Consider the following 27,990-nt stretch of genomic DNA (forward strand, 5'->3'; position numbering starts at 1 on the left):
TGTTAATAATCAAAACAAATGATTATTTTTTTTTCCATTGAGAACATAAACTTATGACTTTCTGCAAAGATCTGTTCACAATCACTGTTACTACACTTTAGTAGGTACAATATACAACTTGATTGTGAATTGAACAAATATAATAATCTTAGGAAATAGCTATTCTTTAAATTCCTGATATATGTATATTTAATAATACTTTTTAACAATTCCTACGTTGTTCTTCCTATCACATTATTTAGTTTTTGCTTAAAGAAACTAATTTTATTACTACTATTTTGTCTAAGACGCTCTTCCGCCAAATTTGTTTTATAAGCATACCATTTGGCTCTTGTTTCGGGATTTGATGGTCCCCAATATTCAGTGGATTTTAGGGAAACGACAAACGACTGTAATTATATCAAGAAATTGATTGTATAAAATCTGGAAATTGGATATAAATTAAAACTTACTGTTAGAAATGATTCCTTATAATGACTTTTAATGTACCAGAGGCCCCACAGGGGGAATTGGAGAATACCAATGATAAATATTATCCAACCGGCAGCTGAAAAAGGAATAATACTTGTTAAATGTACATGCGGTATATGAATTACAAAGACATTAACAGTTTGAGCTTTTTATCATAAAAAGTTGTGAGAAAATTGTTCCCTTATTAGGTATAACATCGAATTGCAAATTTCTGGAATATCGGGAGAGTTTACCATTTTTCAAATGGGCTCCAAAAAGAGTAAGTAAGTAAGTAAGTAAGTAAGTAAGTAAGTAAGTAAGTAAGTAAGTAAGTAAGTAAGTAAGTAAGTAAGTAAGTAAGTAAGTAAGTAAGTAAGTAAGTAAGTAGTAAGTAAGTAAGTAAGTAAGTAAGTAAGTAAGTAAGTAAGTAAGTAAGTAAGTAAGTAAGTAAGTAAGTAAGTAAGTAAGTAAGTAAGTAAGTAAGTAAGTAAGTAAGTAAGTAAGTAAGTAAGTAAGTAAGTAAGTAAGTAAGTAAGTAAGTAAGTAAGTAAGTAAGTAAGTAAGTAAGTAAGTAAGTAAGTAAGTAAGTAAGTAAGTAAGTAAGTAAGTAAGTAAGTAAGTAAGTAAGTAAGTAAGTAAGTAAGTAAGTAAGTAAGTAAGTAAGTAAGTAAGTAAGTAAAGTAAGTAAGTAAGTAAGAAGTAAGTAAGTAAGTAAGAAGTAAGTAAGAAAGTAAGTAAGTAAGTATATAAGTAAGTAAGTACATAAGTTAGTAAGTAAGTAAGTAAGTATGTAAGTAAGTATCTAAATAAGTAAAAAAAACATGAAACCCTATATCAGTTGTGAATATTCTATGTGATAATTTTATGAAAGAAGATTTATATGGGCAAATATTAACCGATCCCGGTATAATTAATATTCATTTGCGTGAATTTCATCGCGATATTACTGTTTACAAGTAAATTGTGGAAGTATAGAATTCTTGGATCAGCACTCAGGGGATGACCCCTGGATTGTGGGAAGGAGGATAGAGAGAGTAGTGTTTGTGGATATTTGATTTAAATCCTCTTACATTGAAAGTGGCAGGAAATACTTCTGCAGGAAGTTTATTCCACATACGAACAGTGCGGTTAAAAAATGAATTTTCCCTGTAGTGTGTTGTGTCGTCCACTGGCCAATACCACAAATAAGTGTGTTCGTGAAGAAAGACGTGTGTTACCCAAGAATATACGGGTTTCGGGAACAAGTTCCCTAATTTCAGAAGAACACGTTCCATTGTAGTATCGATAGAACAGTGAAATACACCCCACCTTACCCTACTATCACCGATAAGTACCTTCGCCCTTGTACTTCCAAAATAGACTTCGAAGTTCCTGCATATATATGAGTTGTATTCTATTTTCGGTCGTATATAAGTGGTGTAAATAGTAAGAAGATTAGATCCCCACTAAAGTGGTATAGGTTATATAAAAAATTCTACACAAATCGACCACGAAGGTTTAAAATTCAATTTCAAAATTACGACCTGTACTTTTGAAAGTTTTTCAACCGAAATCGTATAGTGTTTTGCGATAACCTTTATGTATTATTTTATATGTATATTATTTACCATTTGCTGAATCCGGATAATCAATACCCTTATATGTTAAAGGTTCTATCGTAATTACTGAATATATAAATATAATTGTCATCATAACGGGAGTCAAAAACGACCAGCAGATACGCCAATACATGGAAACCTTTCTGTGGGTCATAAATTCTACATCATCACAGAAATTTTGTAAGCCTATAAAAAGAAAACATATATAAATAACCACTTAATATTTTACAACAAATACTTACCATAAATCCAGATAACACCAACAATTTCAAATATCGCCAAGGCAAATATCACATAAGTACCACCATAGAAATCCACTAAATTTAAGATCCATTGACCGCCCTAAAATTTAAAAAAGTCAAAAATTGTTTAATATATACATCAATATTGAAAACCACTTACCGGTGTCACATAAACCACACCCAATAGAAAACCGCATATGGAAGTTATCAAGGCTACCACCCAATATTTCAAAGATTTATATTGATCACATATTATGGTAACAATTGTACTTTGAAGAGCCACTATTGAGCCCACACCCAAGACAAATAACATAAAAAAGAAAAGTACAGCAAACAATTGCGGTATTGCCTGAAATTTAGCTATAGCATCCGGATAAGAAATAAAAGCTAAAGCGGTGCCACTTTTAACCACCTCCTTTATATTGGTTATATTAAGATTATGAGCTAAATTTCCCAAAATACCGAATATGGTAATACCAGCCAACATACTGGTAACGGTATCCAAACTAGTGACAATCATGGCATCTCTGCAATCAGAATTGGATTAGGAATTTAGATGACTTTTTTAAAAGATGTTTATAAGTAAGAGAACGTTTACCTATAAATCGGATGGTTGAAACGATTGTAAGATGAGAACATTATAATTGGACCACAACCTACAGCTAACGAAAAGAAACATTGCACTACAGCTTCTTTCCAAACCTGTAAAAAGAGGTTATAAATATTTTAGAAATCCAAACTAATTTAAATTTTATTTCAGATATAGGGGCCTGAGACTGTTTAAAGTTTTTTTTCCGATCGAAAGTGGAATAATTGCACTTTCCATCGGAATGGAATTCTGCAACAGGCCCCATAGGGAAATATTCCATTTACCTTCAAATTAAGTAGCTCATTCCATTGGGGATTTAAGAAGAATATAATACCATCAACGGCACCGTCTAATGTAACACTGCGTATTAGCAGGGCAATCAGCACTAAATAGGGAAATATGGCCAGAAAATATGCCGCCTTGCCGGAACTTTTAACGCCCCTACGTATGACCAAGAATATAACTATCCATGAAACAAACAAGGTTAGAGTTAAATATAAATTCGGCATTCCCAAACCATCTGCTATTTGCAATTTTTCTTTGGCAACGATTTCACTGAAAAGAGAGAATTATGTATAAAAGAGTTCTAAATAAAAATTTCAGAGAAATGTTAACATCATAAGTCCAAACGGCCGAAAACAACATTCGTTATCGAAATTCTATCAAAATTAAGTTCAATCTATAATCTCAAAAATTTGATTAACATTAATCGATAACGAATGTGTTGATTCGACCCCAGATCTTAGATTTATTTGGCAAACATACGTAAAATACAACTCTGAACTACTGGTTAATTTATGCGAAGCATTATGATGTTGTATTGCATCTGGTTTTGGTAATGAATCCAAACAATCTAGACCCCATTCTTCTCGGCAATAAGTCCAGGGCAATATTGCTTGGCAAGAGACCACCATATAATACAGCGTAAGAGCAATAAGAGAGGAGTAATAGGTAATAACACACACTGTGCCAAAGGCTTGACCATAGCCAACACCTAAAGAAAAGATGGGTTAAAAAAAGATCTTAAAAAGATTTTATAAAAAATTAAATCACACTCACCCAAAAACGATGGACATATAGACCACACTTTCACCGAACCTTTACTAGAAAATTGTCCCAATATCATTTCCAAATAATACATGGGTTTACCTGTAAATTTATTAATACATTAATAACTTTATAATATTTTAATTGTTTTTTAACTTACCAATAAAGAATAATACCACTAAATAGGGTATAAGAAATGCTCCACCACCATTTTCATAGGCTGTAAAGGGAAAACGCCAGACATTGCCCAAACCCACTGACATCGATATGCAGGACATAAGAAACTCTAGACCATTACCCCAATTGGCTCTTTCTTTACCACCACCTTCTGCATCACCACCGCTATCGACTTTGTCTTCAGACTTTTTTTCATCATTATTAGTGAGCTGTAACAAAGAGCGATTTGAATCAAGTGTAAAACCAATGCTTCTAAATCATAATATATTCTACTTTAATTGTTATGATCCCTTTTATTTTATAGATCCAAATATTTCATAAATTTACCAGACATACATTCGAGTATTCTAATATTAAAAGTAATTAAAATCGGTTCATAAATATACATATGTATATCCCTCGATTTTTGAAAATGTATCTAAATATATATTTCGATCTAAAAAAAAAGAACAATTAATAGTCCAAATCTTATACATCTACCAACACAATCTCCGACTTTTATACAAAATGTTCAAATCTCTGAGATTGTGTTGTGCTTTTTTATTCAATAACTTGATCGGTTCCTACCCTATCTTGGTGTTTTTGCAATCCTGAGTAAAAGAAGTGCTACCAGTACCTTTAGTCTGCGGTCTTTTACTTAGAATGATCTGAGATGTGGCCAGAGAACCACATAACCACGCAAGCCAAAGTTTCGGGTTTTGTCTTATCATGGTTATTGGAGAGGTCCCTTCGGGGTTCACCTGATGGCTGCAGTTTAAACCCAAATTTGCGAGAAGAGAATGTTGGTTAAAAGACTGATACGCGGTAAAGTCTATAATTCGGGATAAATTCTTCAATATCAGACATGCTTTCGAGATGTTTGCTACATCAAAAAATCCGAGACAACCTCTAAAAATTTCATCAAAAAAAGAAAATTTTTTGCATGCTTTGATAAAAAAGCAACAACAACATTGTTTATTGAAAAAAAAACGTATGTTTGGATGTGTGTTGGTTGCATTGCTTTGTGTTTTGTTTCGTTTAGCTTTCTTGTTGTTTGTTTTGTTATTGGGAAAGTCGGGAATGTCGGGAAAAATTAAATAAATTGAAATTTTATAAATTTAATCTTTTTTTAACACACACTATGGTAAAGGGTATGTACATATAAATAAGATTCGGCAAAGGCGAATATAGCCTTCTCACTTGTTACAATATTAACTGGTGTAGGATATCATATGATCGGCCAAGACCAACAATACATTCTTACTTGTTATACTCCCCCTGGTCGTAAACCATAAAAATCTCTTTAAAAGCAAATTTTCCAAGATGCTGCAGTAATCAAAAACTTGTCAGCTTATTGAATTAAATTAATATTCTTTAATAATAAAACATTATTTATAAATGTTTTTCCAATTTAAATTTATTGTAATATTCATAATAAATTTAATTTTTTTTTATTATAATTGGGATTTTTCTTAATAAACGTTTGATATTTATGATTATCCCAGTTGAAAAAGAACATACAAGTTTTAACAATTTATAATAATATACGAGTAAATCAATTAACTCATATGATTCATCTGATATTAAAACTAATTTTCAATATGTAAATAGACACGTTTTGCAACATGTGATATTTAACTATAAGAATAAAAAAGGGAATTTTATTTTCTACTATCTTAAAGAAATAAAATAGCCATATGGAACTTACAGTTAATCTCAAAAATAAGTATACAGAAATACTAACAATTGGTTTTATTTAAAAAAGGATATTATTTTTTCAAAAATCAAAAAAGTAACATATATTTATTTATTTATTAAAAACAATTATGATAATTATTATTCACTACTTTTTTCCGGGTTATTTTGGTTACTTGAGTTCTCATTTAAGGTGTAGTTAAATAGGTACAAAATTTACGTCACAAAAGTAAGTATACAGATAATTTCAATGTGTATTTGGCTTAATGATATTAACAAAATTCATGAAAATTTTACCTGTTTGAATGTAATTATTTTATAATAAAATATTCTGTACACTATAACATGGAAAAAATTCACTTTTTGTTCCGAAAAATTGAAATTTTTGGTAATTGATCTGAATATTATTTATGGGAGCATTTTTTCCTATTTAAGAACATTAAACCCCCGGAGTTTTGGATCGGGTATTCAATAATATCCCTCGTTTGTTCATTATGATGCATTGGAAGACGATATTTTAACTTTTAAATTAATTGTTTCTTTACAATAATTACAATCCATTGCGGAACATTGCCGTTTTTAACATAGTATAGAGTTCATATTCGATATTTAACGGCGATTTCCTAAAATTTATATCTTAAAATGCGATATTAATAATATTTGCACTAGTATCCATTAATTAAAACAAGTTTTTTTGTTCCAATCATCCACACTCCTAAATACTACCAATAATCGTCAAATGGTGACCATGTCAATAACTTACACTACATATCGGTTCTGAAATTGATTATTGTCCAAAATAGTAAGATTTTTATATTAAATCAGGCTCAATTGGTGGTATGAATACCAATTGAACAATTTTGAACACGGATAATTCTTAATTTGTTGCTAGAACAAATAAAATGTCCGATCCATAAAACATGGTTATTGTATCGAGTATATCAAGATATGATTGGTAGCATTATTGTATGCTTTGGAAATTAAATTAAATTAAAGAAAACATATAGAATTATCCAAATTTTAAAGTTTATGTTGTAAGTCTTAAGAAATCGGAGTTAAATTTCGGGTTTTTAAGAACGTACTGTGTTCAAAATGGCCAAATCCATGCATATAACATTAATTTCGAAATAACAACTCTTTTCAAAAGTTAAAAATTATATTTCCAATGCATCATTTGGAGGGTTCAATGACCACCAGATCCACAATCCGGGGTCTAAAGTGGAAAAAAATCGTAGAAATGAGAAAAAACTGTTCTACTAATTAATTCCGGAGCTAATCGGCCCAAATTTCAAGATTTCGGAACTAAAAGTAGATTTTTTCCAAGTTATTGTGTAAAAAATATTTTATTAAAAAGTAATTATATTAATACAAGTAAAATTTTCATAAATTTTGTTAATATCATTAAACCAAATATATACTGAAATGATCTGTATACTTACTTTTGTGACGTAAATTTTTTTTTATCATAATTGTTTTTAATAAATAAATGTGTTACTTTCTTGTTTTTTGAAAAAATAATATGTTTTTTTAAATAAAACCAATCGTCAGTATTTCTGTATACTTATTTTTGTGATTAACTGTATATCAACAGTTATAAAGATCTAGCTAAATGCTCAATATTTTACTTTAATTAATTATTATGTAGTAAAAATTAGTAATAATTTTGTATGTTAAAATTACACAGAAAATTCATTTTTGTTTTGGCGGGAAAAATCATGTTTAACCCTTTCAGGGTCAAAAATAATTTATGTCTAGAAAAAAACTTGAAAACTTATATTTAAGATAATTTGAGTATGCTGAATCCGGGAAAAATAATATTTTTTGAATTTGAGTTTTCCCTAGTGAGTTATAGAAGGTCAAAGTTATATGTCGAATATATTAGACATTCGAAAAACAGTCTCCAAAAAGTACCACCAATATTTTTTATGAATTTTTTTTTGTAAAATGTCTTCTTAAACTTCCTTCAATACAATACAATTTAAATCTGCATAGTCCGATCTCCTTAAATACTATTTTTTTTTTTGTCATTAAATGAAGCTGTTTTTTAAACGTTGTTAAAAAGCACTTTTTAAAAAGTAGTCATAAGTGACAATTTCTTAAAAACTGATTTTTAAATACTTTTGAAATACGGAAGATCTTTCAAAATCTCAATTATAAATATAATAAAGTCTTCATTTTCATCTAAAAGAAAAAAATTAAAACTAAAGTTAAATATTAACCCAAAAAATGCTTAAAAACAGAGTCTATTGTAATGTCGAATATATTCGACACAACCACGGAAAGGGTTAAAACAGATGTCAAATTTATATAGCGATGAAATTTTCTTTTAAAGAATTTAGAAACAAAATATATAGGAATTTGGTGCCTTTATTTATACACACCTTAATTTATTAATTTCGAAATGTACTTTAACGGCGTATAAATTTATATAAATACTTCGATTTTATCAAAAATATTATCTGGAAAATGTTATGATTCAAGCTAACAAAATATTTTTATTATCAAATTAATATAATAATTACAATATGTACTATACTATAAATGTTAAAAAAAATGATTTAAAATAATTGCATGTTACATGTCGTTAACTGATAGGAATTGAAATTAAATTATTTGGTAGAAAATATTAATTAAATAATCAAGGTCATTTTTATTCTCAATTTTATAAAATTTGTACAAAAGTCGAGCAGCTACATATTTCAAAAACTTTTGTCACAAGTCTTTTCTTTCCTCCAGAGATTAACAAGATTGAAAAATAATAGAATCGGTTCAATATTTAATATAGCACCCATAAAAATTAACATACTGCCAGATATGGATTTATTATTAATAACGCCTCCATAATATCGGTATTACCAACAAATTTTGATAAATCTAATACCGAATAAAACCTGGATCGGTCCATAATTGACCATAGCTCCCATATAAGTCTCACTAGGTAGACAGCTTAAGGTTGGCAACGTTAAACAGCGCAAAACTAAGTTTATCTAGAGGAGCTAAGTATTTAGGGACTTTCATTGATAGCAAACTTTTATGGAAAGAAGATACTACTACACATGAAAGACTTCTATAGGAAAAAAGTGGGGTCGGCATCCAGACATGGTAAATTGGATTTATACATCGGTTTTTAGGCCTATTCTAACTTATTGTTATTGTTACTACAGTTCTACTATGGCCAATAGTTCAATTCTGAAATTAGTAATTGAAGTAATTGAAAATGATTTGAATTAGTGTTAGTGGGTAAAGAGGTGGCTGAAGAAAATGTGCCACCACAGTCGATCTTAATCATAGGTCTTTGGGTTGCAAATTTATAAAGTGCCAGGAACGATTTGTTGACGTAAGCAGTTGAGGAAATTGCACCAACCGGATCTCAATTGTGCTAGGATTGTTCTTGAATGACTGGGTAATTGTCTCTCACAATCCGAGATCGCAGGGTAGTGTTCATTTAGGACTATGTTGCATCTGTAGCCGTTAATGGCTTCAATGACTGCCATTTGATACAACATTTCCAGGGCGCTTGCAATTCTGTCTGTCGACATCAGATGGGTGTCGCTGCGAAAGAGTCGGTAGTCCATTCAGATGTGACTGTGACCAACAGGAACTAGTCTAGTCAACAACACATTGAGTTGTTTGGCTGACAGTAATCTGGTCTCCACATATAAATGATCAACACATCTGGTTGCGATTCAGAGTGCATTATTCTGGGCCGTTTTGTAAACCTCACCATTGGGTAACACTGAATGTAGTCCCTACTGGGGCAATATAATTGAGAAGAGAGCGACTAATTGCCATGTATTTCGGTACAATCGTCTTCTTATCCATACCATAAAATGGGGTATAGCAAGAGCTTTAAGGATCTTATTTCTATTTCAAATATTTTGGTTTATGTTTCCCGACAATTGAATCTTCACTCTGGAACGACTCGAGTCATAATAAACCAAAGATTGTCAACCCAGCGATAGCTGTATAAACTATTGTCTTGTGGGATGCCTTGAGAAAGGACTGTTATCGGAAGATGATTAATAAATCAAGAGCTTTAAGGAGCTTATTTCTATTACGAACCTTTTGGTTTATATTTCCCGACAATTCTATCTTCGCTCCAGAACGACCCGAGTCGTAATAAACCAAAGATTGCCAAACCAGCGATAGCAAGAGCTTTAAGCATCTTATTTCTATTTCCAACCTTTTGACTTATATTTCCCGGCAATTGGATTTTCGCTCCGGAACGACTCGAGTCATGATAGGCCAAAGATTGTCATCCTAGCGATGGCTGTATCAACTAACTTATGGTTGTATTGTCTGGTGGGAAGCCTAGAGAAAGAATTGTTATCGGAAGATCCTCAATAAGCTCAAAGTTGTGCTTCTTTTGACATTACTAGTAGTTGAATTCCACAAGCCTTGGGCATCATTCTTTACCTGTCACCTATAGACAATTTTGTAGCGGGTGTGGCGCCTAGAAATCTACTATGACTCTATGAATCGTCGTTAGCCAAATTTCGTGCGACAATCTAACAAATGGCAACACCCCTTGGGGAATTACAGAACATTGAATTACAACTATAGACGTCGAGGAGATAATTTTCAACTAGGGAAGATTGGCTTGTATCCGATAGACCGATTGATGGGTGTGCAGTTTTTACCGACGTATCTCAAGATTTGGGAGGTGTTTGAAAAATTTCTAAAAAAAAGTTTTGTTATACTTGTTAATACAAATAGCATCACTTCCCAGGTATTTCTATTTTAGTTTATTTTGTCCCACTGTTTTAATTATAAGCTCCACTTAAAATCCCCAAAACAGACTCTGACAAACTTGAGACAAAAAATTATATCATATCACATTTACACGTAATGAGACACATTACACGCTTGACACACGTGGTCAGAGAAATTTTTAAGAACACAAAAATTTCCAGACTGATTTTAGACTTTTATAAGTATATAGAAAAAAACTACAGTTTAAGATGACACTTTGATTTAATGTGAAAGTTAATATTAAAAAAATCACTTATAAAAAAATATATTAAGTTAAAAATACCAAGAAAATCGAATTTTACTAACTTTTACTACTTCTAGAAATCGGAATAATAAGTGATCTCAAAACAGTCATTTATTTTTATCGCTTAGTCTTTTATTGTTTTTTATTCGAATGTTTCATTAACATAAATTATTTACTATTAATTAGTGTTTATCTTGAACAAGTGTTAGAATAATTCATCGTTTGTAAATAATAAATTATTATTTAGTCAAGATATTAAGTAAGCAAAATTGAATTTAATTGCGTGGGAGCTAAAATATATCAGTTAAATAAATTGTTGTCATATTTATATCAATAATACTGTAGGGTGTTTGTAAAAAACATTCATTATAGTAGCTAAATCAATTACACGGGAGAACGGACATAAACTATACATGTTAGTTGCACTTTCATACTATATTTTTATACCCTACACCACTATAGTGGGAAGGGTATTATGCGTTTGTGCTGATGTTTGTAACGCGTTAAAATATTGGTACTATACCCACCTTAAAGTATACCGATCGACTCAGAATCACTTTCTGAGTCGATTTAACGATGACCGTCCGTGTGTCCATGTAAACGTTGTTATCAAAGTACAGGTCGCAATTTTCAAGATAATTTGATGAAATTTGGAATACACGTTTGACCCAAGGACGAAGCCTATTGAAAATGGTTAAAATCGGATCATTATTTGCTCCTATCTCCCATATAAAGCCTCTTTTAGAAAATAAGTTTTTCGCCAATAAATTGCTTTTTTTAGTCATTTATGGACTGATCCTCGTTAAATTTTCTAGATCGATTTTAATTTAGGCAGTAATGAGCGTCACGGCTATTTTCTGAAGGGGTCTTTATATGGGGGGTAGGATCAATTATGAACCGATCCTTATAAAATTTTACAAAGCGATTTAGGTTCTTGTAAAATATGTTCATGTCGAATTACATCGCTGTAGATGCTTCTTTTAGACAGTCATCGCTATAGAAGTTTTTTTTTAGACATCTGAGCGTTAAAGTCTTTTTCTGGAGGGGACCTTATATGGGGGGTAGGGTCAATTATGAACCGATCCTTATAAAATTATACAAAGCGATTTAGGTTCCTGTAAGAAATGTTCACGTCGAATTACATCGCTATAGATGCTTCTTTTGGACAGTTATAAGCGTTAAAGTCATTTTCTGAAGGGGACCTTATATGGGGGATAAGGTCAATTATGAACCGATCCTTATAAAATTTTACAATGATATTTAGGTTCCTGTAAAATATGTTCATGTCGAATTTCATCGCTATTGATGCTTCTTTAAAGCAGTTATTAACTTTAAAGTTATTTTCTGAAGGGGACCTTATATGGGGGCTAGGGTCCATTATGGGCCGATCCTTATAAAATTTGACAATGATATTAAGGTTCATATAAAATATGCTCATGTCGAATTTCATCGCTATAGATGCTTCTTTAAGGCAGTTATGAGCGTTATAGTCTTTTTCTGAAGGGAACCTTATATGGGGGTAGGGTCAATTATGGACCAATCCTTATAAAATTTTACAGAGCGATTTAGGTTTCTATAAGATATATTCATGTCGAATTTCATCGCTATAGATGCTTCTTTTGGTCAGTTATGAGCGTTAAGTTCATTTTCTGAAGGGGACCTTAATGGGGGATTGGGTCAATTATGGACCGATCCTTATAAAATTTTACAATGATATTAAGGTTCCTATAAAATATGCTCATGTCGAATTTCATCGCTATAGATGCTTCTTTTAGTCAGTTATGAGCGTTAAAGTCATTTTCTGAAGGGAAGCTTATATGGGGGCTAGGCGAAATTGTGGACCGATATTGCCCATTTTCAATACCGAACAAACTGCATCAATATAAAATGACTGTCCAAAATTTTAGCCCGCTAGCTACTTCCATTTGGACTCTATCGTGTTTTCAAAAGACAGACGAACGGACGGACGGACATAGCTTGATCGTCTTATATTTAATAAGGATCCAGAATATATATACTTTTATCGGTCTTAGATGAATATTTCGATGTGTTACAAACGGAATGACAAAAACAATATACCCCCATTAATAACTGGTGTAGGGTATCATATAGTCGGCCAAGCCCGATTATACTTTCTTACTTGTTTGTCATAAAGTTTGAATAACGACAAGACACATTTATTTTAAAAATTTATTGTATCTGCTGAAAGTCTAAACCAAAGAATAAACGTCTAAACCCTAAAATATAGGGTTTAACATCTATAATAGTTGTTTCAAACTTGAAGTTTAGATATATCATTTTATACCCACCATCAAAAAAGATGGGGGGCGAAACATTGGTTATAGACCTGAAATATACGAATATAGCAACGAAATTCGACTTAAATAAGTTTCATATGACCCAAAATCTTTCTACAAAATTTTATGACGATCGGTCCATAATTAACCTCCTCATATAAGGCCTCCTTCCGAAAATGACGTTAACGCTTATTACAGATTTAAAAATTCAAGATGAAATTCGACATAAAAAAAGTTTCATATGACCCAAAATCTCTCTACTAATTTTATGAGGATCGGTCCATAATTGACCCTGCCGCCCTTATAAGGTCCCCTTCAGAAAATTACTTTAACGCTCAATAAAAATAAGTTTCTTACGAGCCAAAAACTTTCTACTAAATATAATGAAGATCGATCTCAGAAAATGAAGGCCACCTTCAGAAAATTACATTAATGCTAATTATTGTCTTATATGAACAAAAACCGCTCTATAAAATTGTATGAGAATCGGTCCATAATTGAGCATACCTATCATATATAAAACCACTTTCATAAAGTTAGGAGTATAGAGAATTTCGAATTTAATTAGGATAGATCTATAACTGACAATATCCCATAGATAAGGTTCCCTTCAGGAAATGGTTTTACTTATTTAAATCTATAACTGACAATAGCCCATATATATGGATCCCATCAGGAAAGGGTTTTACTTATTCAAAATACGAGTATTCCTTATTTAAAAATACCAAAATAGCGATGAAATCTTTCAGCCGAATGTTTATAAGGGATTATTAATTTTATGGTATACGGTTTGATGGTGGGTATATAAGATTTGGCATAGCCGAATATTACACACTTGTTTTAAGTTTAGGTAACCTTTATTTTAATTCCTTGACCAGAAATAGAAATGGTGATACCACATAAGGATAGGATTAACAAGGAACATAGCTGCTGGGCGCTATGTAGGAACCATAGGCAAGAAATGAGGCCTTAGACCTACTATAAAACGTTGACTTAGTAAAAGCTTGATTAGACCAATTCTAACTTACGTTTCAATAATCTGGTGGTCTGCTTTTGACAAAAAATTTAATATCAAACTACTATAGGGAGTTCAGTGAACATACTGCTTGGGTATAAGGCTCTTTGAACACAAACATCAGACGTGTCCGATCGCATACCAGACACAAATAATGTCGAGAACTGTGAAACACTGATTCCAGATAGAATGTTATTTGTGCCGCTTTTTATCGAGATACAGGTATATTTAACATAACTATGAGCTCAAAGGGGTGTTCTGGGGGCTAGGTCAAATAATGGACCGATTTTAACCATTTTCAATAGGCTTCCTCCTTGATGTACCAAATTTCATCCAATTATCTTAAAAATTGCGACATGTACCTTGCGCACAAGGTTTACGTGGACATAGCTTAATAGGATGGATATTTTTCTTACAAACATCAGCACAAACCCAATATACCCTCCCCACTAAAGTGGTGTAGGGTATAATGAGCGCACAACAGAAGTGATAGTGGCCTAGGTGTATTCAGAGTTGATGTGTATACTTCCTCCTATCAAACAAAGTTAACCTATTTACAGTTACTTATTCGATTTTAATTATAATATATCCCTGCAAAATTTGAGACTACCCCAAAACTAATCCAATATATGGAAAAAACATACTCCATTTAACATTGTGATGTCCTAGGTGAGGAGGACGTAATCCATCCATGCATTTTATGAGAATTATCCCAAAGCAATTCCTTTTCTAAAATTATAAAATAGAAAATAAACATGGTCCATGCCTCCTGCATTACGTAGGACTACTAAACAGATCATGTTCTCTAATAACTTTTGCATGGATATACATATCATCATTTATTAAAAATATACAGTTAATCACAAAAATAAGTATACAGAAATACTGACGATTGGTTTTATTTAAAAAAACATATTATTTTTTCAAAAAACAAGAATGTAACACATTTATTTATTAAAAACAATTATGATAATTATTATTCACTACTTTTCTTCTTCATATTTTGGTTCTTTGAGTTCTCATTTAAGCTAAAGTTAAAAAGGTGCAAAATTTACGTCACAAAAGTAAGTATACAGATCATTTTAGTATATATTTGGTTTAATGATATTAACAAAATTTATGAAAATTTTACTTGTATTAATATAATTACTTTTTAATAAAATATTTTTTACACAATAACTTGGAAAAAATCTACTTTTAGTTCCGAAATCTTGAAATTTGGGCCGATTGGCTCCGGAATTAATTAGTAGAACAGTTTTTTTCTCATTTCTACGTTTTTTTTCCACTTCAAACCCCGGATTGTGGATCTGGTGGTCATTGAACCCTCCAAATGATGCATTGGAAATAGAATTTTTAACTTTTGAAAAGAGTTGTTATTTCGAAATTAATGTTATATGCATGGATTTGGCCATTTTGAACACAGTACGTTCTTAAAAACCCGAAATTTAACTCCGATTTCTTAAGACTTACAACATAAACTTTAAAATTTGGATAATTCTATATATTTTCTTTAATTTAAACAGGTTTTCCAAATACTCCGATTTCCAAAGCATACAATAATGCTACCAATCATATCTTGATATACTCGATACAATAACCATGTTTTATGGATCGGACATTTTATTTGTTCTAGCAACAAATTAAGATGTATCCGTGTTCAAAATTGTTCAATTCGTATTCATACCACCAATTGAGCCTGATTTAATATAAAAATCTTACTATTTTGGACAATAATCAATTTCAGAACCGATATGTAGTGTAAGTTATTGACATGGTCACCATTTGACGATTATTGGTAGTATTTAGGAATGTGTAATGGATGATTGGAACCAAAAAACTTGTATTATTAAGTATTATTAATATCGCATTTTAAGATATAAATTTTAGGAAATCGCCGTTAAATATCGAATATGAACGCTATACTATGTTAAAAACGGCAATGTTCCGCAATGGATTGTAATTATTGTAAAGAAACAATTAATTTAAAAGTTAAAATATCGTCTTCCAATGCATCATAGTGAACAAACAAGGGATATTATTGAATACCCGATCCAAAACTCCGGGGGTTTAATGTTCTTAAATAGGCAAAAATGCTCCTATAAATAGTATTCAGATCAATTACCAAAAATTTCAATTTTTCGGAACAAAAAGTGAATTTTTTCCATGTTATAGTGTACAGAATATTTTATTATAAAATAATTACATTCAAACAGGTAAAATTGTCATGAATTTTGTTAATATCATTAAGCCAAATACACATTGAAATTATCTGTATACTTACTTTTGTGACGTAAATTTTGTACCTATTTAACTACACCTTAAATGAGAACTCAAGTAACCAAAATAACCCGGAAAAAAGTAGTGAATAATAATTATCATAATTGTTTTTAATAAATAAATATGTTACTTTTTTGATCTTTGAAAAAATAATATCCTTTTTTAAATAAAACCAATTGTCAGTATTTCTGTATACTTATTTTTGAGATTAACTGTATTTTAACAAAATCTATTAAAAATATATTTTAACAAAATTCTTGTAAACAAATATAAAATTAATTGTGTGGGAGCTAAAATATATTAATAACTTAATAGGTTTTAATATTTACACCAATTGTAAACAAATGCTAGACTATTAAATATATACTCCCAGTTGTCTATAGAAATTACTCTCATGCATTTTGGTGACAGCACTTATGACTAAGAATAATTTTGTGAAATTCAGCTCGTGTTTTTGAAATAATTTTTGTGTAAATTGAAATGAAATATATATCCCCTTTATTTTGTAAATCACTTTTCGCAACACCTTTGAATAACGCCTATACCATTATAAATTCGAGACATATTCAACAAATTAGCGCATAAAATTATTTAAAGCTTTATAAAATTTGCTTTCAAAGTAAAAAGAATTGTCTTAAATTTTAACCACATCGGACATGACGGAACAAACATTTATCAAACAGCAAATTAAAATATATATGAGTACTTGTTTTTGGGAATTACATGTTTACTTTGCATTTCCTAATAAAAAAACAAGTAAGAAATTATAGTCGGGCGAGGCCGACTATAAATACCCTACACCTTTGACAAAAATATAATGTGATTTAGTTGCCATAATAAAGCATTTAAGTTGAATTGTACCTTGCATTAGATATACATACTTAAGCCGTTTATTGTTGAATAAAATTGTGGACATTTAAGTGAAATTTTGATGGGGGCTTTTCATAGGGGCTAGGGTCATATGAGAACCTATTATTATGGAATTCGTGGGGGTCATCAAGTCTTGTATACAACTTGGTTATTGCAGCTTTTTGTCGAGATATTAGTATATTAAACATAATTATGAACTTAAAAGCCCTATTCGGCGGGTTCAGTTGTATGGGGGCTAGGTGAAATAATGGACCGATGTAAACCATTTTCAACAGACTTCATCTACGGTACCAAAAGATCAAATTTCATTGAATTATCTCCAAAATTGCGACCTGTAGTTTGATTACAACTTTTAAAAGCCCTATTCGGGGGTTCAGTTGTATGGGGGCTAGGTGAAATAATGGACCGATGGTAACCATTTTCAATAGGCTTCGTTTACGGTACCATAAAAGATCATGTGCAAAATTTCATTGAATTATCTCCAAAATTGCGACCTGTAGTTTGATTACAACTTTTAAAAGCCCTATTCGGGGGTTTCAGTTGTATGGGGGCTAGGTGAAATAATGGACCGATGTTAACCATTTTCAATAGGCTTCGTCTACGATACCATAAAAGATCATGTGCCAAATTTCATTGAATTATCTCCAAAATTGCGACCTGTAGTTTGATTACAAGTTTTAAAAGCCCTATTCGGGGGTTCAGTTGTATGGGGGCTAGGTGAAATAATGGACCGATGGTAACCATTTTCAATAGGCTTCGTCTACGGTACCATAAAAGATCATGTGCCAAATTTCATTGAATTATCTCCAAAATTGCGACCTGTAGTTTGATTACAAGTTTTAAAAGCCCTATTCGGGGGTTCAGTTGTATGGGGGCTAGGTGAAATAATGGACCGATGTTAACCATTTTCAATAGGCTTCGTCTACGGTACCATAAAAGATCATGTGCCAAATTTCATTGAATTATCTCCAAAATTGCGACCTGTAGTTTGATTACAAGTTTTAAAAGCCCTATTCGGGGGTTCAGTTGTATGGGGGCTAGGTGAAATAATGGACCGATGTTAACCATTTTCAATAGGCTTCGTCTACGGTACCATAAAAGATCATGTGCCAAATTTCATTGAATTATCTCCAAAATTGCGACCTGTAGTTTGATTACAAGTTTTAAAAGCCCTATTCGGGTGTTCAGTTGTATGGGGGCTAGGTGAAATAATGGACCGATGTTAACCATTTTCAATAAGCTTCGTCTACGATACCATAAAAGATCATGTGCCAAATTTCATTGAATTATCTCCAAAATTGCGACCTGTAGTTTGATTACAAGGATTACAAGCCCTTTTGGGGGGTTCAGTTGTATGGGAGCTAGGTGAAATAATGGACCGATGTTAACCATTTTCAATAGGCTTCGTCCCTGGGACAATAGAAGATCATGTACCAAATTTCATTGAATTATCTTCAAAATTGCGACCTGTAGTTTGATTACAAGGTTTACATGGACGGACGGACAGACGGACGGACATAGCTAAATCGACTCAGAAAATGATTCTGAGCCGATTGGTATACTTTAAGGTGGGTATAGGACCAATATTATTGTGCGTTACAAACATCAGCACAAACCCAATATACCCTCCCCACTAAAGTGGGGTACCATAAAAGATCATGTGCCAAATTTCATTGAATTATCTCCAAAATTGCGACCTGTAGTTTGATTACAAGTTTTAAAAGCCCTATTCGGGGGTTCAGTTGTATGGGGGCTAGGTGAAATAATGGACCGATGTTAACCATTTTCAATAGGCTTCGTCTACGGTACCATAAAAGATCATGTGCCAAATTTCATTGAATTATCTCCAAAATTGCGACCTGTAGTTTGATTACAAGTTTTAAAAGCCCTATTCGGGTGTTCAGTTGTATGGGGGCTAGGTGAAATAATGGACCGATGTTAACCATTTTCAATAAGCTTCGTCTACGATACCATAAAAGATCATGTGCCAAATTTCATTGAATTATCTCCAAAATTGCGACCTGTAGTTTGATTACAAGGATTACAAGCCCTTTTTTTGGGGTTCAGTTGTATGGGAGCTAGGTGAAATAATGGACCGATGTTAACCATTTTCAATAGGCTTCGTCCCTGGGACAATAGAAGATCATGTACCAAATTTCATTGAATTATCTTCAAAATTGCGACCTGTAGTTTGATTACAAGGTTTACATGGACGGACGGACAGACGGACGGACATAGCTAAATCGACTCAGAAAATGATTCTGAGCCGATTGGTATACTTTAAGGTGGGTATAGGACCAATATTATTGTGCGTTACAAACATCAGCACAAACCCAATATACCCTCCCCACTAAAGTGGTGTAGGGTATAATAAATAACTGAAAATGGGTATTTTTATGCAGTTATTCCCATTCATTATTCTGTGAGTTTTTTAAACTCATTGTGTCTAATAGTAAATTAAAACCGGCTTTAGATCATGACGTTTTATTACTACACTATACTCACCGTTTGACTTGTTTAAGTTCAGATTTAACTTTTTATATTGAGCATTGTAATTATTTTACATCTATATATGTAATTGTAAAATAAAATAATTACATAGACAAACAAGTAAGAAAGTATAGTCGGGCGTGACCGACCATATGATACCCTACACCAGTTATGAATATTAAATGTGATTTATTTTTCATAATAAAGCATTTATCTTCTATTACCTTGTTCCGACACATTTATGGATGAAAAACTAATTTTCTGAAAGAGGCTTTATATGGGGGCTAGGGGCAAATATGGACCAAGTCTGATGAAATTTTGTGAATATATTTATATTTACATAATATTTTATTGTGCTTAATTTCATCGCTATATTTGTGTTTTTAAGTTATTTTGTACATTCAAGTAATTTTCTGAAGGGGACTTTGTATGGGAGCTAGGGTCAACGTATGGTCTAAATTTCATCAAAATATTTTGAAAATTGCGCACAAGGTTTACATGGACAGCCAGCCGGACAGACGGACGGACATGGCTTAATCGACTCAGAAAGTGATTCTCAGTCGATCGGTATACTTGGTGGTGGGTGTAGGACCAATATTTTTGTGCGTTACAAACATCAGTACAAACGTATAATACCCTCCCCACTATGGTGGCGTAGGGTATAAAAATACTACTGTAGGTTTGTAAATTTAACATGATATACCACAAGTTGGCTTTAGAATAGCTATAAACTAGTATTTCTAATTAAAATTCTAATTATTTAAATCGAAAGGGGGAATATAAAAACAGACCACTCTAGTTTTTTTATAAGGGGGTTTTAGAAAAAAAATTATAAATATAATCGCCATTTATTGTAATAAATTCCGTTTAGTATTAAAGAGTTGCAATTTTAGTTATTAAATTTATTTTAAAAAATCTTGTAAATCCGGTAAAGCTAATACGATTATCATAATATTGTCCCATATATTTTATGAAAACTGGAATTTAACTTCAAAACTTTTAATGAAATTGTGTGTTCTTTTGTGAAAACAAATGTATTAGTGATCCTTTTTCTTTTATAATCCAAATTTTATGAGGATCCTTTATTTCACATAGTCCACAATGAACTATCCCAAAAAGATCCCCTTCACAAAATAACTTGAATGTCAATAATAAACCGATGCTTCCAAATTACAACGTGTATTTAGAATGTTTTCTTGTTAAATTTTTAAATTCTACGTTATCAGGTCCGGTGATCCCTTCATAAGTTTGAAGAAAAAATGTATATATTTAGCATACACATACAGATATAAAACAATTTTGAACTTAGACAGCTTCTCTCGGAAAACTATGTTCTTATTATGCGTTTGTGCTGAATGTTTGTAACACTCAAAGATATTGGTCCTATACCCACCTTAAAGTATCGGCTCAGAATCGCTAGCTGAGTTGATTTAGCCATGTCCGTCCGTCTGTGTATCCATGTAAACCTTGTGCAACCAGGTCGCAAAAGATAATTTGATAACATTTTGCAGCACATACTCTTCTTTAAACCCAAAGACTAAGCCTATTGAAAATGGTTAAAATTGGTTCATTATTTCGTAGAACCTCTATACACCGTACCGTCCGAATAGGGCTTATTATTATTCTTGTATCACTTCAAAAATCGGCAAAACTTTTATATAAGTCTTAAGGATACTGCTGATTTTCGTAATGATCAGGCCTCATTTGACCCTATTCCACCATAACTGATGTAGTTTGGAGGCATCGAAAGGCATAGTTCCACTATTCTTTTTAAAAAACCTAAATCTTCCCACTATAAACTGATGATGAACAAATGTATCCTCGGCCTTTCCATAGAATGATAATCTGGTACCACGCTAACCGGTAGCCCGCAGGTCAGAGTTTCGAACTTTGTCTTGTTCCGGTTATTGAAGAGGTCCCTTTGGGGTGCACGTGATGGCAGTAGTTTAAACCCAAATTCGTGGGAAGAGATTCGGCATATGTTCGTTGCTGTTGCCGAAGTCAACAGATGCCCCACAGTGTGGGACTAAGCGTTGTAAATGAGTTGATGTTAAGTGTATATGATTCAGGATGAATGTAGGGGTACACGGAACCGTATACCTAAGATGTTGTTCTCTATGAGTGTGTCGAAAGTGTCCTGGGTTAAATGGTGATGAATGAAAGTTATCTTATACAAGTGATACCATTAAATTTCCTTTCCTTTTCCAGGTATGTTCAGAGTTTACTTTGTTCATACCAGATTTACCACAGTGTGTTTTCTTTGAGTAAGAAGAAAGTCCTCGGCTTATTTGATTGATTCGTGTTTCGGTCTACCGAATACAAGCCGCTTTCGACTCAACAGAGACCATCTGTTGAGCTCATAATTATGTTAAATATACCTGTATATCGATAAAAAGCGGCACAACTAAGTTTTATACAAGCCTTGATGACCTAGCCAAATTTAATAAAGATCGGGCCTCATTTGACCCTAGCTCCCATACAAAGTCCTCTTCAGAAAATTACTTGAATGCCCAAAATTAACTTATAAACACAAATATCGCGATGAAATTCAGCACAAATAGATATTATATAAATATAAATATATTCACAAAACTTTATCGGGCTTGGTCCATATTTGCCCCTAGCCCCCATATAAAGTCTCTTTCAGAGAATTAGTTTTTCATCCATAAATTGCTTAAAATATATATTCAACCGATTTTTACCACTTTTAGTTTAGACATTTTTAACAACAATCATTAAAAGTAATACATATGAACTTCTTTTTAGCATACCCTGTTAATATTTACAATATTTTCATTAAGTTTTAAGAAATGTAAACATTTAGTTTTTTTATTTAATTCATTAAACTCATTTATCAAATAAACAAAAAACTGCAGTCCTAATACGAGTCAATTAGAGGTAGTAAATTAAGAATACAAATTTTCATATTTTTTTAGTATGTAATATGTATTGGCTAATTAAGTTTTTTTTTGTTTAAAACAACAAGTTAAAACATTTTTGTTTTGCTGTTTTTAAAAAAATAAGGAAGTAAAAATAAATTTGTTTAATGTACTAAACAAATTTTTTAATATAGATCTGTTTTAACATTTAATATGTGCGATATAAATGAATTTTTAATGTTTGTTAAGATTTTTATTTTCGTTTAAGTATAAGTTTATAATTTTGTACAGAATTCCGTTATAACACAAATGCGATATTTAAAAGAAATATTTATACATATTAAAAAAAATTTACATTTAAAAACGCATGAGCTCATTTAAAAGTCAATAAGAGAGCAAAGAAATGTTTTATTTATTCAAAAATAATAAAAAAAAAGACAGTCAGTCAGACAGTTGGTTTACCCACAAAAGTGTGTATTTAAAATTGAATAAAGTAAATAAATAAAAATTGTTTTAAAGTATGTTGTTATTGGGGGAAAAAAACAAAAATATTTTATAAAAAATTTTCTTAAGAAAATTTCGTCTAGATAATAAAAGCAGTTAAAACATTGGTATTTATTTGTTCTGATATCAATCGTTTAAATATTACAACTTTTTAATTATTAAAGAAACAATAAAATGATAATTTTATATTTTAATCACACATAAATAGGTTAATTTGTTAATTATTTTTTTTTTAATTCCCGCCAAGAGTTGTAAATATGCGCAACGAACATAACGGGAGTTTATTCAAGTTCCTTCATATCTAAATTAATGTTTTTAAATAAATATTAATTGAAATCTTTGGATTTAATCCACAACTACTTTGACACATTAACAACATTGTACTATATCTAACTTGAATTTTAAATTTTCAGAATTAGAAAATTCAATTCGAAATTAATAGAAATGCAAAATTGTGCAAATATTGCAAAAGTACTATAGACTAGACTATAGACAAGACTATAGACTAGACTATAGACTAGACTATAGACTAGACTATAGACTAGACTATAGACTAGACTATAGACTACACTATAGACTACACTATAGACTACACTATAGACTAGACTATAGACTAGACTATAGACTAGACTATAGACTAGACTATAGACTAGACTATAGACTAGACTATAGACTAGACTATAGACTAGACTATAGACTAGACTATAGACTAGCCTATAGACTAAACTATAGACTAGACAATAGACTAGACTATAGACTAGACTATAGACTAGACTATAGACTAGACTATAGACTAGACTATAGACTAGACTATATACTAGACTATAGACTAGACTATAGACTAGACTATAGACTAGACTATATACTAGACTATAGACTAGACTATAGACTAGACTATAGACTAGACTATAGACTAGACTATAGACTAGATTATAGACTAGACTATAGACTAGACTATAGACTAGACTATAGACTAGACTATAGACTAGATTATAGACTAGACTATAGACTAGACTATAGACTAGACTATAGACTAGACTATAGACTAGACTATAGACTAGACTATAGACTAGACTATAGACTAGACTATAGACTAGACTAGACTATAGACTAGACTATAGACTAGACTATAGACTAGACTAGACTATAGACTAGACTATAGACTAGACATATACTAGACTATAGACTAGACTATAGACTAGACTATAGACTAGACTATAGACTAGACTATAGACTAGACTATAGACTAGACTATAGACTAGACTATAGACTAGACTATAGACTAGACTATAGACTAGACTATAGACTAGACTATAGACTAGACTATAGACTAGACTATAGACTAGACTATAGACTAGACTATAGACTAGACTATAGACTAGACTATAGACTAGACTATAGACTAGACTATAGACTAGACTATAGACTAGACTATAGACTAGACTATAGACTAGACTATAGACTAGACTATAGACTAGACTATAGACTAGACTATAGACTAGACTATAGACTAGACTATAGACTAGACTATAGACTAGACTATAGACTAGACTATAGACTAGACTATAGACTAGACTATAGACTAGACTATAGACTAGACTAGACTAGACTTGACTATAGACTAGACTATAGACTAGACTATAGACTAGACTAGACTATAGACTAGACTATAGACTAGACTATAGACTAGACTATAGACTAGACTATAGACTAGACTATAGACTAGACTATAGACTAGACTATAGACTAGACTATAGACTAGACTATAGACTAGACTATAGACTAGACTATAGACTAGACTATAGACTAGACTATAGACTAGACTATAGACTAGACTATAGACTAGACTATAGACTAGACTATAGACTAGACTTTAGACTAGACTATAGACTATATAGACTAGACTATAGAGTAGACTATAGACTAGACTATAGACTAGACTATAGACTAGACTATAGACTAGACTATAGACTAGACTATAGACTAGACTATAGACTAGACTATAGACTAGACTATAGACTAGACTATAGACTAGACTATAGACTAGACTATAGACTAGACTATAGACTAGACTATAGACTAGACTATAGACTAGACTATAGACTAGACTATAGACTAGACTATAGACTAGACTATAGACTAGACTATAGACTAGACTATAGACTAGACTATAGACTAGACTATAGACTAGACTATAGACTAGACTATAGACTAGACTATAGACTAGACTATAGACTAGACTATAGACCAGACTATAGAATAGACTGTAGACATTTGAATTACTCCATTTTATACGTGAAAAACGTCAAAAATCTCCAAATGCTGGTTAAAATTCGCCAAATTTCCCGCTATATATAGATTATACTATAGAATAGACTGTAGACATTTGTAATTACTATATTTTATACGTGAAAAAAACGTCAAAAATCTCCAATTGCAGGTCAAAATTCGCCAAATTTCCCGCTAACTGCTAAAATGCATTTTTTCCACAATTGCTCTTTCAAAAACGTCAGATTTGACGGTAAAAACGTCAGATTTGACGGTAAAAACGTCAGATTTGACGATAAAAATGAAACGTTAAAACAATGCAAAGACACCCTTATTTTAAAAAGTTAGCAAATGACATAGGTCTACAAAATTTATAAAAAGTCGAAACCTAGAAACTAGAGAATAGTTTTGTAAAGGATTAAGCTTCACTAACAACGTAACATTGAAAAATTTGTACAATAAGGGTGGTACAAATTTTTCAATGTTATCTGAAATTCTTCCCTATAAAACCAGCCCTAAGTATGCAAATAATAAAGGCCGCCAAATTTAAAAAAAAGTCGAAACCCACTGAACTTGAATTAGAGAATGACTCCACCTTAAATAAATGAAATAACCGGGTTTTCGCGAAGTCACACTTATTTTAAAAAATGTTGCTATGTTATCTGAAATTCTTCCCTATAAAACCGGCTCTAAGTATGCAAATAACATAGGATTGTTAAGAGCTTCACTAACAACATGAAGTCACCTTTATTTTAAAAATTATGCAATGTTATCTGAAACTATTCCTTATAAAAGTATGCAAATAACATAGGCCGACAAAATTTAAAAAAAAAGTCGAAACCCGCTGAACTTGAATTTCAGAATGTCTCCAGCCTTAAGTATGAAATAACCCAATTTTCCCGAAGTCATTATTATTTAAAAACTGTTGCTGTTATCTGAAAGCCCTAAGTATGCAAAAAAACCCAGAAACTAGAGTAGGCTTTTGTAAAGGATTGAACTTCACTAACAGTGGTATAAAAGTACAGTGTTTTATTATATCAAATATTTCGCAATTTTGAAACACCCTTTACAATATGCAGTAATGGTTTATTAATCACGGTCTTTGAATGATATTTTTAGAACAAAGAATTTCAAATTTTGTTTGAATAAAGACATTACTGATTGAGCTTTGCAAACTGTACTGATTTGTTTTTATATCCTTTGCCTAAGTTAAAAGGGTATACAATAGGGTTAAAAATTAACAATAGGCGCAATCACTAGGTGGTACCCAGTAGTGTTCTAATAATGAAATATAATGGGTCAAACAGTTACACTTGTTTATATAAACAATTTCCGATTTTGTTTTAAAAAATTTGAACTTTTTTAACGCTGGAGAATATACTTTGACATACTTTTACGATGTACATTTTTATACTCTTTTTAGAATGGATAGGGCCAATTTGAAATGTTCAATAATTGTATAAAAGTAATGACCCTAATGTACATAAGTTTGTCCTTCCTTTTATAATCTTTACAATATAATTAAAATTTTGGCAAACATGATTTTCCCCTTTCAGAGCCTGGATCCATTAGTTAACCGCTGTCCTATCGCCCTAAATTTTCCCAGAATGCATTTTTATAACTTAGTATATAAGTCTAGAGGTCTGTAAAAAGGAATTGAATATTTGGGACACAAGCATACAGTCACAAGGACTAAAATATCAAAATGGGAAAAATAGGTGGGTAATACGACTTTTTTATTTCCATTTTCGGAATCCACACACCAAATAATACTGGAATTAATAAAAATTATTTAAAATGCATCTTCATTATTGTCCTGTGTAATTGAATTGTTTTTCAATCAAAAATCGCGGAAATGTTCTAAAAAAGTGTTTCTAATCTGACAAATTCGACCAAAAAACAGTGTCCAAACCATAACGCTTCTGAAGGTGACAAATTTCAAACAAAAATCATTGGTCTCAAATCCCAACTATTAAAAATTTTATACTTTTTTTGGTAAAATTGTTTTAGCTTTAACAAAATATTTAAAAATGTGTTTAACCTGTTTTTAAGTTTAAAACTATTAAGATTAAGTAATTATATATTTTTTATAACAATGAACAATTTTACTGACTATAACTAAAATTAAATAAATTTTAAATTGAAATTTTGTAATAATAAATTATAATGCAAAACATTTAAGTCAATAATATTTACTTCTATTGAAACCGTAGTTGTGACTCTTCCATTAATTTCATTTGTTTTAACCTCCATTTTTTTTTGTTAATAATATTTAAGTTTTAATAATTTTATTATTTTACACAAATAAAACAATTTAATGGTTGGTTGCAATTAAAATTTTTTTAATACTTTTTTTCTTCTTTATTTTGCATTTAAGTTAAACTTTAATTTATGTGGCACACAAAAAAAAAAACTTTAACAATTTATTAAGTTTATTAACAAAATTCTCATTTTATTAAAATATTTATAATTGTTTTAATAATAATATTTTTTTCCAACACTTGTAATTTAACACGAAAACACGCATTTAAATTTCAATTTGAAAAAAAAATAACGTTTCAATTAGTTTTCAAACAGGCGATTGTAGTGAATTGTTAAAAGGTTTAAACCGTACTAC

General features: G+C 31.2%; 1 protein-coding gene across 1 annotated transcript; it reads right to left on the minus strand.

The window, feature by feature from the left end:
* Window positions 1–15: 15 nt before the first annotated feature.
* Window positions 16–27,990, minus strand: LOC119608446 (sodium-dependent nutrient amino acid transporter 1-like). The gene is made up of 11 exons (XM_037962872.1): window positions 27,570–27,990; window positions 4,087–4,312; window positions 3,939–4,028; window positions 3,645–3,873; window positions 3,164–3,434; window positions 2,889–2,992; window positions 2,451–2,817; window positions 2,291–2,390; window positions 2,058–2,234; window positions 453–547; window positions 16–389 (listed from the first exon to the last, which is right to left on the minus strand). Exons 1-11 carry the CDS (start codon window positions 27,624–27,626, stop codon window positions 213–215), a joined length of 1,893 nt encoding a protein of 630 aa, XP_037818800.1. The 5' UTR covers window positions 27,627–27,990; the 3' UTR covers window positions 16–212.

This window comes from Lucilia sericata, unplaced genomic scaffold, assembly GCF_015586225.1.
Source record: "Lucilia sericata isolate MDLA Ls3-8-SP2 unplaced genomic scaffold, ASM1558622v1 Contig000837F_arrow, whole genome shotgun sequence".
Classification (NCBI taxonomy): domain Eukaryota; kingdom Metazoa; phylum Arthropoda; class Insecta; order Diptera; family Calliphoridae; genus Lucilia; species Lucilia sericata.